The 19,669-nt window shown below is 49.6% G+C and overlaps 1 protein-coding gene across 1 annotated transcript in view; it reads left to right on the top strand.

Moving 5' to 3' along the window:
- Positions 1 to 19,669, top strand: part of CDC42BPB (CDC42 binding protein kinase beta) — a gene marked incomplete at both ends in the record, with an annotated part of 113,308 nt that overhangs the window by 75,325 nt on the left and 18,314 nt on the right. Inside the window, 10 exons of the mRNA XM_080707347.1 lie at positions 1,067 to 1,200; positions 3,304 to 3,546; positions 5,879 to 5,989; positions 6,819 to 7,057; positions 7,163 to 7,268; positions 8,740 to 8,864; positions 9,275 to 9,380; positions 15,689 to 15,837; positions 16,960 to 17,054; positions 18,816 to 18,895. Of these exons, the coding sequence (XP_080563473.1) occupies positions 1,067 to 1,200; positions 3,304 to 3,546; positions 5,879 to 5,989; positions 6,819 to 7,057; positions 7,163 to 7,268; positions 8,740 to 8,864; positions 9,275 to 9,380; positions 15,689 to 15,837; positions 16,960 to 17,054; positions 18,816 to 18,895 (1,388 nt within the window). The remainder of the gene's footprint in view (positions 1 to 1,066; positions 1,201 to 3,303; positions 3,547 to 5,878; positions 5,990 to 6,818; positions 7,058 to 7,162; positions 7,269 to 8,739; positions 8,865 to 9,274; positions 9,381 to 15,688; positions 15,838 to 16,959; positions 17,055 to 18,815; positions 18,896 to 19,669) is intronic.

The following is a 19,669-nucleotide window of genomic DNA, read 5'->3' as shown; positions in this document are numbered from 1 at the left end:
AAACCTGTGGTGCTACTGTCCCAGGCTTCCAAATACTGGGATTATAGGTGTGTGCCACCATGCTTGGCTAGCATTAATCTCTGAAAGGAAATTTTCAATTCCTTTTATAAGGTGGAAAAGCAGGAAAAAAGAAGCTTTAGTAAACCTAGACTTCTGGAGGTTTTCAGTATGTTTTTAAAAATTATATCCACCTGTGTGGTTATGATGATACAATTTTGTGGTTACCAGCTACAACTGGTTCCTTACATGTTCTTTTCTTCTTTCTTTCTTTCTTTCTTTCTTTCTTTCTTTCTTTCCTTCCTTCCTTCCTTCCTTCCTTTTTTTTTTTTTTCTTTTGCAGTACTGGGGATGGAACCCAGAGGCATTCTCCTCTGAGCGACACCCCAAGCCCTAATTTTTGTTCTTTATTTTGTAACAGGGTCTCACTGAGTTGTAAAGGGCCTCACTCAGTAGCTGAGGCTGTCCTTGAACTGCGATCCTCCTGTCTCAGCCTCCCAAGTACTGGCATTGCAATCAAGCCCACCACACCCGGCTCCTTACATACTCTGTGTAAACTCTTGCTTTCCCTCTGTAGCTCTGACGGCTTCCCCTTGCATCCATGGTGCTGCCTGTTTTTTTGAGGCACCGCCGTCTGTTTGTGATTCCTGGTTCTCAAAGCCTCCTGCAGGCTCAGCTCACTTGTGAGCTGTGACCCCTGACCCCGCAGAGGCTGGTTCTGCTGTTGGCGACTCACATCTGCGCAGGTCACACATGGAGCCTGTCCTCTTCTCTCCATCTCCCATCTGAACCCCACTGCCCTGATCCAGAAAGGGGCTGTGGTTGAGTCAGTTATTTCCTGAAGCTTTTATTGCATCCTGCGAAAGGGCCAGGCGCCGTGCTGGCTTACACATTTTGCAGGGCCTGAGACAGGTGGGTGCCGGTACCTAAGATTCTGTCGGTCCCTGGCTCTGGGGGGAGCGATGAGAATAAAGTCCAGAGAGCCGCTCACTCCAGTACACGCCGCGCGTGGGTCGCCAGGTGACCTCTTGGCAGTAGGTTGGCTGACATGAACTTCTTTTTTGCCTAGATTCAAACAGGCTGGAGCGCCAGCTGGAGGACACAGTAACTCTTCGGCAAGAGCACGAGGACTCCACGCACCGCCTGAAGGGCCTGGAAAAGCAGTACCGCCTGGTGCGGCAGGAGAAGGAGGAGGTCCACAAGGTACTGCAAGAGGGGCCCGCCTGCGCTCTGCTGCATGGGTCCCTGCCTAGCTTCCCTGGGCGGCAGCAGGTGGGGCCAGGTTGTGGGTAGCCTTGAATGCCCTAGCCATGGCGGCACGCACTCTGCCGTCGTCATCTTCAGACCATCCCTGCAGAGGCGTCAGCATCTCCCCCGTTCTGAGTGGGTGAATGGCGGAGTCCACAGAGGCTGAAAGGTGCAGGGCTCTCCCTTCCCACCTCCATTCCCCTGCAGCAGCCTCGCACCTTCCCCGGGGGGCCTGCTTAGCTATGAGGTGGGGTGGCTCCCCTGTAGCTTTGAGAAATTTGATTTTCAGTGAGATACATCAAATTTCATGCTCAGTGTTGGTGCGCTAACATAATTAGGACCTTTTTTTTTTCTAAAAGTGTTATTTTATTACCTCAGTAAGCCGGGCGTGGTGGCGCACGCTTGTAATCCCAGCAATTGGGAGGCTGAGACCAGAGGATCGCAGTTTGCGGACAGCCTCAGCTACTTAGTAAGGCCCTCTGCAACTCAGTGAGACCCAGTTTCAAAATAAAGAATAAAAAAACTGGGCAGGGGGTGTAGCTCAGAGATCAAATGCCTCTGGGTTCCATCCCCAGACCTGCAAAATAAAATAAAATAAAATAAAATAAAATAAAATAAAAAATAAACCTAGCTTATTGAGTCTATGGTTGTTATCAAGCCTGGGTTGTTCCTGAAGCCCACCTGCAGCGTCAGCCCCCTGCAGTGATTCAACGTGGTGTCAGTCAGCTTTCCAGCTCCACAGCAGAACACCTGAAGAAACCACTGAAAGGAGGAGTGATTTTGGGGCTCAGTTTAGGAGGGTTCAGTCCACGCCACAGGGGCCTTGCCATGGTCTGTGGGGTGGTGGGGTATGTGGTACAGCTGCCTTATGGCAGCCAGGAAACAGGAGACCGGAAGAAACCAGGGGCCGAGTGGTCCCTCCGAGGTGCGCCCTCAGCGACCTAGTTTCTTCCCCAGGCCCCGCCTCTTAACGTCTCCCCCCTGTCTTGCCACCAGCTGGAGACCATGTCTTGAAAGCATGGCCTTTGGGTGACATTCCAGATTCAAGCTCTCACTGGCATCTTCTTGTCGCATGGTCACTGTCATGCCACTGAGTGGACCCCACTCTGCCAGTCTCAGACCAGCAGGTGTGATCACTGACTGGCTGCAGCAAACTAAATAGCCAGATTGCGCACCAGCTGCTAGAAGGTTGGAGTCGTCAGCACAGCAGTGGCCAGGTCCAGCTGTGACCTCAGACTCTAGGGAGGGGATGTGTCCAGTGATGGTGTCATGCTCTGCATCACTTGATTTAAGCCTGGCCGGGCGGAGTGGCACACGCCTGCAGTGTGGCCTGTAGTAATGTAGTGACACCCTCTGCCAGGCCTGGTGGTGCACACCTATGGTCCCAATATTTGGGACGGTGAGGTAGGAGGATTGCAGTTTCAAAGCCAGCCTCAGCAACTAGTGAGACCCTGTTTCAAAATAGGGCTGGGGATCTAGCTCAGAAGTAGAAGCCCCGAGTTTACTCCCTAGCACAACCAATCAATCTATCCATCTTACGCATTTTCATGAGCAAACTTTGGCCACACAACGACATTTGAATCAGTAACAGACTACATATACAGCGGTGATTGAGTAAAATTGTGTCACTGTGTGACTTTGGAGCTGGTGTATGTAGTCTGTGTAAGCACACTTTGATCACATAGTGAAATATTTTTAACAGTTTCTCAGAACCTGTGCCCACCACCGAGTGAAGTGTGACTGTATGTGTTCGGGAGGTCTGTGTGTGTTGAGTGACTAAGTCAGCTGCTGAGCTCCCTCCGCTCCCGCCTTGTGACTGTACATGAGCGAGGAGGAGGTGAGTCTGAGGCTGCTCTGTCAGCAGGCGGCCCTGCGGCGGGCCGTCTCCTGGAGTGAGTCTGGTGCTCCGCTCTAGCACATTGTGGCTGGAGGGCGCAGCAAGGCTTTGCCAGGAAGGTGGGTCCGCAGCCAGCCTCTGCCATCACTCAGGGTCCAAGCTTCCAGCCATGCAAATCTTTGCTAAGCAGGTGTACAGCCGCCTTAATTCTCTCCTGTCAGCAATTTGTTGAAGCTTCGGAGCGACTGAAATCCCAAACCAAAGAACTTAAAGATGCCCATCAGCAGCGAAAGCGGGCTTTGCAGGAGTTCTCGGAGCTCAGCGAGCGTATGGCCGAGCTTCGCTCCCAGAAGCAGAAGGTGTCCCGGCAGCTCCGGGACAAAGAGGAGGAGCTGGAGGTGGCCATGCAGAAAATCAGCTCCATGCGGCAGGACATCCGCAAATCTGAGAAGTTACGGAAAGAGGTAGATTTTACATTTCAAGATGGTATTGCTTGGACTTGGGTTGAAAGCCTGGGCTGCGTTATGGACACTGCATATGTAACAGTAAACTGGGTCTTAAATATTGTGTGAAGCCAAGCATTTGTTATTTGTTGTTGTTGGGGTTTTTTTTTTCCCCTTTGGTGTGTGAGATACTGGGGATTGAACCCAAGGGCATCCAGTGCCCCCTCCCCCTTTTATTTGGTGGTACTGGGGATGGAACCCAGGGGCCTTCTACCTCCGGGCTACACTCCCAGACCTATTTTTTTTTTTTTTTCTTTTTTCGTGGTACTGGGGTTCCTGGAAACCCTTCTACCTCCAGGCTACATTTCCAGACCTATTTTATACTTTTTTTTTTTTTTGGGAGAAACAGGGTCTCTTAAGCCAGCGTGGCTTTGAACCTGCAAGATCCTCCTGTCTCCGCCTCCCAATTGCGGGGATTACAAGCATGTGCCACCATGCCTGACCAGACCTAATTTATACTTTTTATTTGGAAACAGGGTCTCTTAAGCCAGCTAAGGCTGGCTTCGAACCTGCGCAGGGATTACAAGTGTGTGCCACTACACCCGGCATTCCCAGCCCTTTTTATTTTTTATTTATTTATTTTTTGGGGGGTCTGAGGATGGAACCCAGGGGCATTTGACCTACGAGGTACACCCCCTGCCCTAATTTTTAGTCTTTATTTTGAAACAGGGTCTCACTAAGTAGCTGAGGCTGTCCGCGAACTGCTATCCTTCTATCTCAGCCTCCCAAATACTGGGATTACAAGCGTGTGCCACCAGGCTCAGCTCCTTTTTATTTTTTATTTTTTGAAAGACTTGCGAAATTGCCAGTGCTAGCTTCAAACTAAGGCTCCTCCTGTTTCACTCTCCTGGGTAGACAGAATTATAGGTGTGAGTCACCATCCCTGGTGATTTGATAGTTTTTCTCTTTCAATATCTGCTTATGAAATTATTACAGTTATTATTATTACATATTTTTGGCTGTACTGGGGATGCCACCCAGGGCCTCACACATGCTAGGCAAGTAATGTGCCACTGAGCTCACTCAGCCCATGTTTGTAAAATCATGAAACAAGATTCCTGTGGTGCTAATTTTTAAATTCCCTCTGAAGTAAACACGCAGTCCTCACATCGTTACCAGACACAGTGTGGCTTCAGTGAATGTGCTCTGTGGCCCATTGAGAAGAGGCAGAGATGTACTAGCCCTGGCACCATCCCCGGTGTGACACACACACACACACACAGCCAAACCAGGTGTGGTGCATGTTTGTAATCCTAGTACTTAGGAGGCTGAGACAGGAGGACCACAGGTTCACAGCCAGCCTCAGCTTCGTAGGCCCTCCACAACTTAGGCCCTGGTTCAGAGTAAAAAATAAAATAGGACTGGGGTTGTAGCTCAGAGGTAGAATGCCTCTGAGGACCACCGAAACACACACACACACACACACACACACACACACACACACACTCACTCTCTGTCTGTCTGTCTGTCTGTCTGTCTCTCTCTCTCTCTCTCTCTCTCCCTGGTGAAGTGACTCAGCATCTGGGCTTTGCTGTAAAATAATGTGGAGCAGGCATATTGAGCTGGCAAGCTCGGACCCTACAATTTGCCACCTGCTGAAGCTGGCCACAGGCTCACAGAGTCCTCACCTCACTCTTTCCTTTGAGGGTGCTTGAATGTTTAGTTAAAAGATAAATCAGGCCAGGCGTGGTGGCGCACACTTGTAATCCCCACGCTTGGGAGGCGGAGACAGGAGGATCACACAGGTTCGAAGCCAGCTGTACTGGCTTAAGAGACCCTGTTTCCAAAAATAAAATAGGTCTGGGAGTGTAGCCCGGAGGTAGAAGGGCTTCCAGAAACCCCAGTACCACCAAAAAAAAAAGATGAATCAGGCCGGGCATGGTGGCGCACACTTGTAATCCCCGCACTTGGGAGGCAGAGACAGGAGGATCGCGCAGGTTCGAAGCCAGCCGTGCTGGCTTAAGAGACCGTTTTCAAATAAAAATATAAAAATGGGTCTGGGAGTGTTGCCTGGAGATAGAAGGTTTTTTTTTGTTTGTTTGTTTTTTGTTTTTGGGTGGCGCACGCTTGTAATCCCAGTACTTAGGAGGCCAAGCCAGCCTCAGCAGCATAGTGAGGTGCTCAGAAACCTAAGGAGACCCTTTTTCCACATAAAGAAACAAAAAATGGGGCTGGGGCATAGCTTAGAGGTAGAATGCCTCTAGGTTCAATCCTCAATACCAATAAAAAAGTAAGTAAGTAAGTAAGTAAATAAATAAACAAACAAACAAATAAAAGGCTTGTTTTTTCGTAGCTGGAAGCGCAGCTTGAGGACGCCATCGCTGAGGCCTCGAAGGAACGCAAGCTCCGCGAGCACAGCGAGAGCTTCTGCCAGCAGGTGGAGGGCGAGCTTGCGGCCCTCAAGGTAGCGCTGGGCCCCGTGCTCCTCCTCCGAGGCCACGGAGGCGCAGGATGCGGGTGGGCCTGGCTGCTGCATGTGCGGTGGCTCTTACCTCTGAGGCGGGTGTCTTTATTGCTGCTTGTATGTGGTCAGTCGTATGAACTAACCTCTGAGATCTTCATACCCGCGTTTTCGGATCGGCCAAATCCAGTTTAGGAAAAGCCCCTGGAGCCCATGACCTCCAGGAGACTGGGAGGGAGGGAGCAGACTGTGGTGGCAGGCAGCTGGAGGGCCCATTGGCTGTTGCACCTCCCTTGTCTCAGCCTGTGTGTCCTGACCCCCAGCACGCATGCCTGCTGAGGCTGTTCCCCTCGGTGCTCCCTGCGTGCCTGATGTCCCGGGCCCTTTGTCAGCTGGCTCCGTATGCTATCTGCACGGTGGGCATGGAGCCATTGGGACCCACCAGAACGTCTAGGTCCCTTTGTAGGGCCCTATGACTGCGCCCAGCTCCTTTCCAGAGCCTCTCCAGCGCCTCCCTGGCCAGCCTCACTCTGCCACACTAGCCTTTCTGTGCCCTGCAGTCCTGCTTTGGTCCCCTCACTCTCCTCCCTTTATGCCTCTGCCCTTGCCACCTGTCCCTGTGAGTGTGGGACAGATGTCGTGGAGGCCCAGGCAGAGCTGGACCCAGCCGCCCCCAGACCCTGCCTTGTTAGAAGGGTCCCATTACCCAGGTCCCTGGCAGCTGCCCAGGGGACAGAAGAGCTATGCCTATACCTGGTAGGGACGGAAGAGAGCATGGGCCTCAAGGGGAGGACACAGAGATTCATCGATTTATTTCAACCTTTGCCTGCAGGTGGAGCAACGAGGCCAGGGGCCAGGGCCCATGTTAGAACAGCAGGAGATCTCCAAAATCAAATCGGAGCTTGAGAAGAAAGTCTCGTTTTATGAGGAGTTGGTCCGACGTGAGGCCTCACATATGCTGGAAGTGAAAAATGTGAAAAAGGAGATGCAGGATTCAGAAAGCCACCAGCTGGCCCTGCAGAAAGAAATCTTAATGTTAAAAGATAAATTAGAAAAGTCCAAGCGTGAGTGGTAAGTGCCCACGCACCACTCTTCGCAGAGGACGGAAGCTTGCCCCGCCATGTGCAAACCCGAGCGCAGCCTGAGCCTGTGCCCGTTTCTCTCGCACCACCCCAGGCACAGTGAGCTGGAGGAAGCTCTAGGCACAGCGCGAGATAAGTACGAGCGGGAACGGGCGCTGCTCTGCGATGAAAACAAGAAGCTGACTGCGGAAAACGAAAAGGTACCTCCCGCCGGGCACCTGGAGTCTTCATTCTCGAGTCCTTTGGAAGTTGTGTGTGCGTGCGTCTGTCTGTCTGTCTGTCTTCAGTGGAGATTGGAGTCAGGGACAGTCAACCTCTGAGCTACACACCCAGTGGAATGTTCTCATTCAGTTCAAAGCTGGTAATTGGCCAGGCAGGACACTCAGCGATCTAGTGCGGAATTAAGAAGAGGAAAGGCAGGGAGTGGACCTCAGAGGTAGGGTGCTTCTGGGTTCAATCCCCAGTACCCCCCACACCCCCCAAAAAGGCTACAATTGCCAGCATGGTGCTATGGACCTGTAATCCCAGTATTTGGGAGGCTGAGACCGGGAGAACTGCAGATTCGAGGCCAGAATCAGGAACTTAGCAAGACCCTCTCCAAAGTGAAAAAGGGATGAGGGTGTATCTCAGAGGTAGAATGCCCTAGGCTCAATCTCTGTTATCTAAAATGAAATGAATAAAAAATGAACTCCTAATCACTGGCTCAGTCACTTTAAGGATTAGATTTGAACTGAAATGTGACTTAAGTTAGATACCATTAGTTTTCTATACTTAGTCTGGAAAAATCTCATAAGAATGAAAGAAAATGAAGAAGAAAAAAAAATGAAAGAATGAAAGAAAATGTTTAGGCCAGGCTTGGTGGAGCACGCTTGTAATCCCAGCATATGGGAGGCAGAGACTGGAGGATCAAGGTTCGAAGACAGCCTCAGCTACTTGGTGAGGCCCCTTGCAACGCAGTGAGACCCTGTTTCAAAAAATAAAGAATAAAAATTTGGAGCTGGAGGTGTCACTCAGAGGAAGAATGCCCCTGGGTTCTAGTACTGGAAAACAAAAAAAAAAAAGGATGAAAGAAAATTTTGTTCAAAATCTCTAAAATTTCTGTTTTTGTTTTGGGGTACTAGGGATTGACTCTGGGGATATCCTACCTCTGAGCTATACCCCCAGCTCTGTTTTATTTATTATATGTTTATTTTTTATTTCTTACTTTTTTTTTTTTGGTGGCATTGGGGGTGGAACCCAGAGGCTTTATACCTCCCGGCTACACTCCCAGACCTGTTTTACATTTTATTTGGAAACAGGGTCTCACTAAGTTGCTGAGAGCCTCACTCAGTAGCTGAGGCTGGCTTTGAACCTGTGTGATCCTCCTGTCTCAGCCTCATTTCTTACTTTTTTTACAGTACTGGCGATTGAGCCCAGTGGCATTCTTCTCCATGGTATACCCTCAGCCCTGTTTTTAACTCTTTATTCTGAAACAGGGCCTCACTAAGTTGTGGAGGGGCTCACTAAGTAGCTGAGGCTGGCCTTGAACCTCGGTCTTCCTGCCTCCGCCTCCCAGATGCTGGGGTCACAGGCCGTGCCATCACGCCTGGCCAGGACCTCCTGTTTAGATCGTGCCGTCACAGTGAGAGGGCGCCAGACTAACCGACAGTGTGCTGGCACTGTTCATTTCAGCTCTGTTCCTTTGTGGATAAACTCACAGCCCAAAACAGACAGCTGGAGGATGAGCTGCAAGACCTGGCGGCCAAGAAGGAGTCGGTGGCACACTGGGAAGCTCAGATCGCGGAGATCATTCAGTGGTACGTGCGGCAAGACCCGAGAAGGGCGGCCCTGCGGGAGCTGGCTGGCCGCCTGCCCGCCTCCTGCCTGCCCGCCTCTGCTACTCCTGCAGGTGGAGGCAGCAGCGCTGCGCCCTCCCGAGTCTCTAGGTGTGAGCACATGGGACTCGGGGTGGGGCACAGCGCCAGCTCACTCACGGGCGCGAGTCTACCCGACTGCACCCCTCTCGCTCTTAACGAAAGGGAGGCGGTGCGCTCTCGTGAGCAACGGCGCGTGCCCCCGGAGGCCAGGAGGGAGGGCAGGCCTCTGCTCACAGCGGGGACTGCGCTCTGGTGAACGCTGCTGCGTGCTGCCAAGGGTGCGGTGTGCTCCTTGGGCTCCTTGCATGGGTAGTCCTGCCTGACGAGACTGCACATCTGCACCCCCTCAGGGTCAGTGACGAGAAGGATGCCCGGGGCTACCTTCAAGCCCTTGCTTCCAAGATGACGGAAGAGCTGGAGACCTTGAGAAGTTCCAGTCTGGGATCAAGAACACTGGTAAGATTTGTCAGAACACCTGCATTTTACTATTGAAGGGTCTTATCCTGAGTCTAGCGGGCCGTTAGTATATCCAGTGAAGAGCAACTCCTGTGGCCAGCTACCCTCAGCCCTGCGTTGAGCGCCAGGGCTGCCCGGCGACCACGCTCCTTCCGATGGCGCTTCCCCTGGTGCACCTGTTGCGTATGCGGCTCCCAGGTCTTCAGCAGGGCGCGGTGTTCACTGACCCGACCCTAGCCGTCGGCGTCTGTGTTTTGAACTTGGGTTTCAGAAGGGACGCAGCGCAGCTCCTGCTCCTGGACAGCAGCAGCCCCAGGCGGATGCGTCCACCACTTTCTGGGTCCAGTTTGTTTGTTTGTTTACTTATTTTGTGGAACTCAGGGACTTTTCTACCTCCAGGCTATACTCCCAGACCTATTTTTTTTATACTTTATTTGGAAACAGGGTCTCACTAAGCTGAGGCTGGCTTCAAACCCGTGCCATCCTCCTGTCTCAGCCTCCCAGTGCTGGGATTACAAGTGTATGCCACCATGCCCAGCTCTGGGTCCAGTTTAAAAACACCCATGTAGAGCCGGGGGTGGTAGCCACACTTATAATCCCAGTACTTGGGAGGCCGAGACAGGAGGATCACAGTTCATGGACAGCCTCAGCTAATACTTAGTGAGGCCCTCCCCAACTTAGTGAGACCCTGTTTCAAAATAAAGAATAAAAAAATAGGCCGGACGTGGTGGCACACGCTTGTAATCCCCGCGCTTGGGAGGCAGAGACAGGAGGATCGCGCAGGTTCGAAGCCAGGTGTGCTCGCTGGCTTAGGAGACCCTGTTTCCAAATAAAAATATAAATATAGGTCTGGTAGTGTAGCCCAGAGGTAGAAGGGCTTCCAGGAACCCCAGTACCACCAAAAAGAAAAAATAGGGCTCAGGGCGTAGCTCTGAGGTAGAATGCCCCTGTTCCCAGTATTGCATATTAATTAATTAACACGCTAATTAATTAAAAGTGAATGTAGCTCAGAGGTAGAATGTCCATGGATTCGATCCCCCGTACCCCTCACACTCACAGAAGCTCAATACCTGTGGAAACATCAGTAATTCATGATTACAGAAGGAAGGAGTATGACCGTGGGCTTGGTTCTGTAATTGAAAAACATTGTTTTTCGACTGATAAACACCAGTTAGAATGTTCCATTTTTATTGTTCCATTTTCCGTTTTATTAGTCATGTTTACACATACACGTTTACCAGAACTTATGACCAGCATTAAATAAATTATGTGCACAAACCCCATACAAGATGACAGTGGGAGCTGCCTGCCTGTAATTCCAGTACTTGGGAGGCCGAGGCAGGAGGACGGCAGGGTGGCAGCCAGCCTCAGCTGTTTAGGCCCTGTTCCAACATAAAATAAGATAGAGGGTATAGCTCAGAGGTAGCATACCCCTGGGTTCAATCCAGGTGCCCCAAAGAAGGAAAAGGAAGAAGGAAAGAAAGAAAAACTAAAGGTCAGGCCAGGTGTGGTAGTGCACACCTGGAATCCAGCAGCGTGGGAGGCTGGGGCAAGAGGGTCGGGCCCAAGGCCAACTGGGCAACTTTGTGTCGTGGGCCTTGGGTTGTAGTTCATTTGTAGAGCACCTGGGCTCTAATCCCCAGTACCACACACACCAAGAGGTGGAAGTGTGGCCGGAGGTGTCGCCCAGAGCAGAGTGCTTGCCCAGCACGCACGCGGCCCTGGGGTCCACCCGTCACCTCTGCCCAACAACAGAGATGGAGGAGTGCTGCGATAGGTCCCTTTAGCAGAATGCCTTGGTTGGGCGCTTGTTGCAGGCTATGGTGTCAGGTGTCAGCAGTCCCTCATGTTGAAGGGCGACCTGAATGGGAATGTATTTCCTTCTCTAAGAAAAGTTAGTGTTCGCCTGTCAGTGCTGAGCAGACTTGTCCAGTGCACGGTGGCCTCAAGGCCGAGGCTGAGGCCCTCCTCACACTCGTTATTAATTAATATCTAGCGAGGGCACTGCTGGCTCTTCCTCCTTGTCCACTTCCAGTGTGTGTGTCAGACACAGACACAGACACAGACACAGGAGATCGAACCCAGGGGCATTCTACCTCCAAGCTACACCCCCAGCACTTTTTTTTTGTACTGGGGATTGAATTCAGGAGCATCCTGTCTTTAAGCTACATTGTTATTTTTTTTTATTTTGAAATAGGGTCTTGCTAAGATTCTGAGACAGCATCAAACATGCCTCCTGCTTTCTCCTGCCTTCTCAGCCTGGAGGCCTGGGATTCTCGGTGTGTGTGCCACCCTTCTGCGCTTGGTGGTAGCAGGGTCCTGGGTCAGTGGGATTCAGTTCTCTCAAGACAAAGTTTTTAGATGAGAGGGAGAAGGCAAGAGAGCCGACTTCCTCAACACACCTCAAGCCTCTCTTTTATTAATAAAGGTCATTTAGAGTTCAAGTTGGTTCTCTCTTTTTTTTTTTTTTTTTTTGCGGTACTGGGGATGGAACCCAGGGGTATTCTACCTCCAAGCTTCACCCCCAGTCCTATTTTTCTTCTTCTTTTTTTTTTTTTTTTGGTGGTACTGGGGTTCCTGGAAGCCCTTCTACCTCCGGGCTACACTCCCAGACCTATTTTATATTTTTGAAACAGGGTCTCTTACGCCAGTGCAGCTGGCTTCGAACCTGCGCGATCCTCCTGTCTCCGCCTCCCAAGCGCGGGGATTACAAGCGTGCGCCACCACGCCTGGCTTGTATTCTTTATTCTGAAGCAGGGTCTGGCTGAGTTGCAGAGGGCCTTGCTAAGTAGTAGTTGAGGCTGTCTTGAAAGTCTCGCGAGGTTGCTGAGAGCCTTGCCACGCTGCTGGCACTGACCTTGAACCTGAGATTGTCCTGTTTCAGCCTCGCCATGGGATGACAGGTGTGGGCAACACGCCCGGCCAGGCTATTGTTGAGTGATGCTCTGCAGTGGCTTTCTGTCTGCCACTCAGCTGCATTCAGCAGTGTAAAGGAGAGCCACCAACGTGGCATTTTAGGCTTCTTTTACGCTGTCTCAGTCCTGTTGGAGTACCGGCTTTACTCAAGCATCACGTGTTAAAGTTACATGTTTATGTGAGTGGGTTCAGACTGTAACATGACATTCTGATTTTCTTAAGGGCATGCTTTGCCTGGTGCCAGATTACTAGTGATGAGTTCACTTAACCATGCTGTTCAGGGGGTCGAAAGAAACAGGCCACCCGGATGCGCGTGATACTGTACAGCATCACCTTCTCACTTCCTCGTGGCTAAGGTCCTTCCAAGAGAGCAGGCCAGTCCTAGACACTTCCAGTTCCATGCAGACCGCCACGGCACGAAGGCGCACACTTGTAATCCCAGTACTTGGAAGGCTGAGACAGGAGGGTCACAGGTTTGCAGCCAGCCTCAGCTGCTTCATGAGGCCCTTTGAAATTAGTGAGACCCTGTTTCAAAAGTAAAGGGTACCCGGCATGGTGGCCACGCTTGTCATCCCAGCATTTGAGAGGCTGAGACCGGAGGGTCAGGATTCAGGAACAGCCTCAGCTACTTAGTGAGGCCCTTTGCAACTCTGTGAGACCCTGTTTCAAAATAAAGGATGAAAAATAGAGCTGGGGATGTAGCTCGGGGGTAGACTGCCCCTGGGTTCCATCCCAGACCCGCAAAACAAAAACAAACAAAAAAGGATAAAACATAGTGCTAGGGGCGAAGCTCAGAGGCAGAATGCCCCTGGGTTCCATCCCTAGTACCTAAATAAATAAATACATACATATTCAGGAATAAAAAATAGGGCTAGGGTATAGATTAGAGGTAGAATGCCCCTGGGTTCAATCCCCAGTACCATATAATAATAATTTTTAAAAGTACATGACCCTGTTTCAAAATAAGAAATAAAATAGGGCTGGGGGTATATATATATCTCTAAAGTAGAATACCCCTAGGTTCAATTCCCAATACCACCACCAAAAAAAAGTACATTAATTATAACTCAAAAATCATACCTCAACTGAGAGAGAGAGAGAGAGAGAGAGAGAGAGAGAGAGAGAGAGAGAGTGTGTGTGTGTGTGTGTGTGTGTGTGTGTGTTTAAACCAAACCTGGGAAGCTTACAATAGAAGTAGTATTTATTTTCAAATCACACTTCTAAGCATGACAATAACTTGATTGTGGTGTGCCCATTTTAGCTCCTTCATTGCAGAACTGTATTTTTGCTGTTATTTTTATCAGAATATTTTTTTTTTTTTTTTTTTTTTTTTTTGGTGGTGCTGGGTTTCCTGGAAGCCCTTCTACCTCGGGGCTACACTCCCAGACCTATTTTTACATTTTCATTTGGAAACAGGGTCTCCTAAGCCAGCGCGCGGCTGGCTTCGAACCTGCGCGATCCTCCTGTCTCTGACTCCCAAGCGCGGGGATTACAAGCGTGCGCCACCACACCCGGCTATCAGAATAATTTTTAATGATATCTTGAAACGTATATTTTAAGTGTTAATACCAAGGTAAATGAACACTTTTTAGATGTGTTTGGTATGTTTATTTTCTCTGTAAGAATTGCAGTCAGGTGTGGTGGCGCATGCTTTAATTTTTATTTATTCATTTTATTTTTAAAATTTATTTATTTATTTATTTATATATTTTTTTTTTTTTGGTAGTACTAGGGGTGGAACCCAGGGGCTTTCTACCTCCGGGCTACACTCCCAGACCTATTTTATATTTTATTTGGAAACAGGGTTTCACTAAGTTGCCGAGAGCCTCACTAAGTGGCTGAGGCTGGCTTCAAACCTGTGCGATCTTCCTGTCTCAGCCTCCCAAGCGTGGGGATTACAAGCGTGTGCCACCACGCCCGGCTGGTGCATGCCTTAATACCAGTACTCGGGGGCTGAGACAGGAGGATTGCAGGTTCATACCCAGCCTCAGCAACTTAGTGACACCTTGTTTCCAAATAAAATATAGCTGGGGGTATAGCTCTCAGATATAAAATATCCCTGGATCTAATCCACAGTACCAAAAAATAATAAGTAAACTAGTTTTTAGAAGACTTTTTTTGTAGTATTCAGGATGGAACCCAGGGGCATTCTACTCCTCCAAACTACACCCTCAGCCCTATTTTCTAGTTGCAAAGGGCCTAAGTAGCTGAGGCTGTCCGTGAACCGCGATCCTCTGGTCTCAGCCTCCCCAAATACCGGGATTAAAAGCATGCGCCACTATGCCTGGCTTATTCTTTATTTTGAAACGGGGTCTAACTAAGTTGTGGAGGGCCTCCCTAAGTAACAGGCTGGCCACAAACCTGTGATCCTCCTTTCTCAGCCTCCCAAGTACTGGGATTACAAGTGTGCGCCACCACGCTTGGCTCCATCCCTAATTTTTATTCTTTATTGAAACAAGGTCTCACTGAGTTGTGGAGGGCCTCACCAAGTAGCTGAGGCTGGCCATGAATTTGGGATCCTCCTGTCTCAGCCTCCCAAGTACTGGGATTACAAACATGCGCCACCATGCCTGACTAAAAGGACTTCTAAAAATGATAAGAGTTAGAAAATACCAAAACTAGATCAGAACTGGACATGATGGTGCATACCTATAATTCCAGTACTTCAGAGGCTGGGTCAGGAGGACAGCCTCAGTAGCCTAGTGAGGCCCTATTTCAAAACAAAAAATAAGGGCTGAGGGTGTAGTGCAAAGGTAGAACTCCCCTGGGTTCAATCTCCAGTATCTTTAAAAAATAATAATAACAATAGCCGGGCGTGGTGGCGCACGTCTGTAATCCCCACGCTTGGGAGGCTGAGATAGGAGGATTGCGCAGGTTCGAAGCCAGCCGTGCTGGCTTAAGAGACCCTGTTTCCAAATAAAACCTATAAAATAGGTCTGGGAGTGTAGCCTGGAGGTAGACGGGCTTCCAGGAACCCCAGTACTACAAATAATAATAATAATAATAATAATAATAATAATAATAATCAGCCGGTTGTGGTGGCGCATGCTTGTAATCCCTGCGCTTGGGAGGGTGAGACAGGAGGATTGCACAGGTTCAAAGCCAGCCTCGGCTACTTAGTGAGGCTCTCGGAAACTTAGTGAGACCCTGTTTCCAAATAAAATAAAAATAGGTCTGGGAGTATAGCCCGGAGGTAGAAAGTCCCTGGGTTCCATCCCCAGTACCACACACAAATAATAAATCATGTCTGATGAATTTGATACTGTAAGAGGATTAATAATGAAATATAGTAGTTAAGTTTAAGATTAGAAAAAGATGAATTACTTGTTTGCATTCATTTTTACACATGAATAGCTTAAAAATGCATTTTAACGTGTTAACGAATGTCACAGGATCCACTCTGGAAAGTCCGCCGTAGTCAGAAGCTGGACATGTCGGCGCGGCTGGAGCTTCAGTCAGCTCTAGAGGCGGAGATCCGCGCCAAGCAGCTTGTTCAGGAAGAGCTGAGGAAGGTCAAAGACTCCAGTCTGTCCTTTGAAAGGTACCGGTGCTTCCTCCCCCCGGCAGGAGCGTGTGCGCTTGCACCGCAGCCGGGCGGGCCCGTGCTCCCCGTGTGGAACCCGAGCCAGGCTGACCGGCAAGCATGTCGAGGAGTGTATGACCTGGTTCTTGGCAGGTGCTTTCTGAGAGTCAGCTGGCTGGATTTAGTGTGCTTCCCTGCAGGGACGCGCTCAGCATCCCCAGGAATGCTAAGGCCGGTGTGGTGCCCGAGGCAGGTGCCACTCTCCATTCGTCAGCGCAGAATGTTTTCTGGGGGGGGGTGATGGTGGTGTGTCTTATTTCAGGTTTTCCCCAGCCCGGAGCAGTTTGCAGGGGCTGCTTCCTGTGCTCAGGACATGAGAACTTAAGTTCCATAAACTCTAGGCCTGCTGCAACGGAGGGACAGGCCAGCCCTGCCACGAGAGGACTTCGCACCCAGACCCTCGGTTTGGGACTAAAATTAATAGCCACTGCCATTTAAGTGTACCTCCATCGTGCCAGGGCGGCCTGAAGAACTTTGTCTTGTTAGATCTTGTGCTCTCACAGGTCCCTATGAGGCAGGCACTGTGACTACCCCTGTTTCACCAGTGACAAGGCTGTTGCACAGTGGTGCAGTGATTTGTCACTGCCAGCTCACTGGCAAGCTCACTGGCAACCACAGAGCCCCAGCCTGACGTGCTCGCCTCCAGGCCAGACCTTACCCCTCCATTCCTCTGTCCTGCCCACTAAAACCTAGACTCCCCGGGCCCCAGCGCTTGGGCAGCAGCAGCACTTCCAGTCCACCTGCCACCTTGCTGATCACGGGGGAGTCTAGCAATTGGGCTGTGTGTTCTTGCATCTTGGAAGGCTCTTCTAGGAACAAAATCCCAGGTGTCAGAGCTCACCTGCCGCTTCATGGGATGCACCTCCCTGGGCCACGTCATTTAAAGTTCACTGGGATGCTAATGCTTTGGAAGCATTTGTGCTCTCCGGGGTGTGCTAGGTAGCAAGGCCGGAGCATGCCGAGCACCTGCCGTGTTCGGGCTCCTCAGGAGCCGGGGCTCCCGGCCTCCGTCCTCTCCCACCCTGAAGTGTGCGCAGATGACCTCTTCTCATGCACCTAAAGCTGTTATTTTTATTTTAGTAAACTAAAGGATTCTGAAGCCAAAAACAGAGAATTATTAGAAGAAATGGAAATTCTGAAGAAAAAGATGGAAGAAAAATTTAGAGCCGATACTGGTAAATTATAATTACAGTTTTGAGTTATTTCAATATCAGCCTTTTCTAAAGAATGCTATTATTTTCTATGCTTCCTTTTAGATTTAGTAGTTTAGTTATATAAAGTACTTAAGTAATTCCAAGGTCAAAATCTTGAAATGGTAGAAAGATAATCTTCCCAAAGGTAGCCACAATTTTTGGTTTATTGTCCCTTTTTCCACGTTGAGAACAAAGCAAGAGCACCCGTGTGTTGCTGCGCACCCCCAGCCCTGCTCACAGAAGGCAGCGTCTTCGTGCTGTGAGCGCTGGGCGCCACGCGGCCACCTTCGCCAGTGAAGCATCCCGTGTTTGCGTTCATCTCTGGGTAGATCCTAGAAGAGGGCTGCCAAGTCAGCGGCACGTGCAGAGCTGCTGCTCCTGGGCCTGTCCTGGACCCAGGCCAAAGCGGCCTTGCTACTTGGGATTTGTGCTGAGTGTGTGCAGTAGAGCATCTTCTAAGTTAAAGCTGCACTCTTTTGCCTATATTTTTAAAATTTAGGTTGTTAGTCTTAAGTTTTAGAAGCTTCTTATATATTAGGCACAAAAACCTTTTGTTTGTGATGAGGGTTGCGAGTATTTTTCCCACTTTGAAGCCAAAGTGGGAAATGAAATCAAAGTGGGAAATTTGCTTATGTTTTTTGTTGTTGTTGTTGTTGTTTCTTTTTTTGTGCCGAGAAAAGTTTTTTTGTGTCAGATTTATCACTCCTGCCAGGTGTGGTGGTGCACGCTTGTAATCCCAGTACTTGGGAAGCTGAGATGGGAGGATCGCAGGTTCAAGAACAGCCTCAGCAAGTATGAGACTCTAATCAACTTAGCAAGACCCTGTTTCCAAATAAAAATAAAAAGGGTGTGGCTTGCAGGTATGCCCCTGGGTTTCATCCCCAGTATCAAAAAATATATATATTTTTAATTCCTATCCCTTTTTGAGTCATAGTTAGGAAAATAGTCTTAACTCCCAACTGTTTAAGGGAGCCACACATGTTTTTTCTAATATTTTTAGGGCTTTTTTTTTTTTTTTAAAGAAAAACCTAGAGACTGGTCTCACTGTGTTGTCCAGAATGGCCTCACACTGCCCTCCTGCCTCGGCTTCCCAAGTACTGGGATGATGGGCGTGTGCCTCCACGTCAGCTGGGTCTCACTTTTCAAGTTCAGGTGGCTGCGCCATCTGGACTCCACCCGCAGCAGTCCGAGGGCTCTGCCAAGATTTTTCTCGCCTGGATTCTCTCCTTCCTGCTCCCACGTGAGAGAGATCGCTGTGGGCACCGGTCTCTTGGTGGGTTCTCTGCCGGGTTCCACCGGGCAGTGGTAAGAGCTGCTTGGTGCTGGTGCCAGAGCGCTCCCGCCTGTCCAGCCCACACATCCTCCTTCCTAGGGTTTCCTGGAGAGTGCTCCTGGGTTTCCTTCCAAGTGGATTTGCTCATTCTCTCGCTCACTCTGGGGTCGTACCAAACGGATCCGTTAGATCAGGGAGAACTGGCATCTGGACAATATTGAGGGTTACTTTTGTGTGTGAGAATTGAACCCAGGCATTCTACCTCTGAGCTGTGCCCCCAGCTCTATCTTATTCCTCATTTTGAAACAAGGTCTCAGTAAGTGGCTGCGTCCTGTCTCAGCCTCCCAAGTACTGAGATCACAAGTGTGCACCACCAGTCACACCTGGCTCCACACTGAATGTTCTCATTTAACAAGACGAGCAGCCTTTTAAATATTTGGACTTGATTATTCTTCCTTTCTTCCTCACAGGACTCAAACTTCCTGATTTCCAGGACTCCATTTTTGAGTATTTCAACACTGCACCTCTTGCACATGATCTGGCATTTAGAGTGAGTAGTTATTTTCTTAAAATGACAAATTAATTTACAATATATTAGAAATAGTAGAATACAGTTTGTTTGCTGAGGGGCACAAACACATCAGTAAATTAAGATTGATATTTATCTCAAAGTTGTGCCAACCTCATAATCGAGCCAGGGTGCTGCAGGGTGAGGCCAGAGACATGCGCCTGCTCCTAGACGGGCTCTCCCAGCGCACTGAGTGGGGCTGGTGGAGAGGCACTCAGTGCCCGGGCGGGCCTGCACTGCTGGCCCTGGCCACAGAGGTAGTACTAGGGTCATCTTTTTATGAATATGAACTCACACTGCAAAAAATAGTAATTAGTCATGTTACCATTTTTGTGACTTCCCTGTGACTATGTCTCCGTGACTGATGAGAACCAGGCGTGATGGCGCCTGCCTGTAATCACAGTACTTGGGAGGCTCAGACAGGAGGATCACGGGTTTGAGGACAGCCTCAGCAAGTACTGAGACTATCAACCTAATGAGACTTTGTTGAAAAAAATAGAGCTGAGAAGCCGGGCGTGGTGGCGCACGCCTGTAATCCCCGCGCTTGGGAGGCGGAGACAGGAGGATCGTGCAGGTTCGAAGCCAGCCGCGCTGGCTTAAGAGACCCTGTTTTTAAATAAAAATATAAAATAGGTCTGGAGGGTGGAGCTCGGAGGTAGAATGCCCCTGGATTCAATCCCTAATACCACAAAATAAATAATAAATAAAATTTAAAAATGATTGATGGGAAAGATCTTTTTTAAAAAAAAAAATTAA

Source organism: Muscardinus avellanarius, assembly GCF_963383645.1.
Source record: "Muscardinus avellanarius genome assembly, chromosome: 12".
In the NCBI taxonomy this organism is placed as follows: domain Eukaryota; kingdom Metazoa; phylum Chordata; class Mammalia; order Rodentia; family Gliridae; genus Muscardinus; species Muscardinus avellanarius.
The sequence above is the reverse complement of the archived record's forward strand: the minus strand, read 5'-3'. Positions and strand labels throughout refer to the sequence as shown.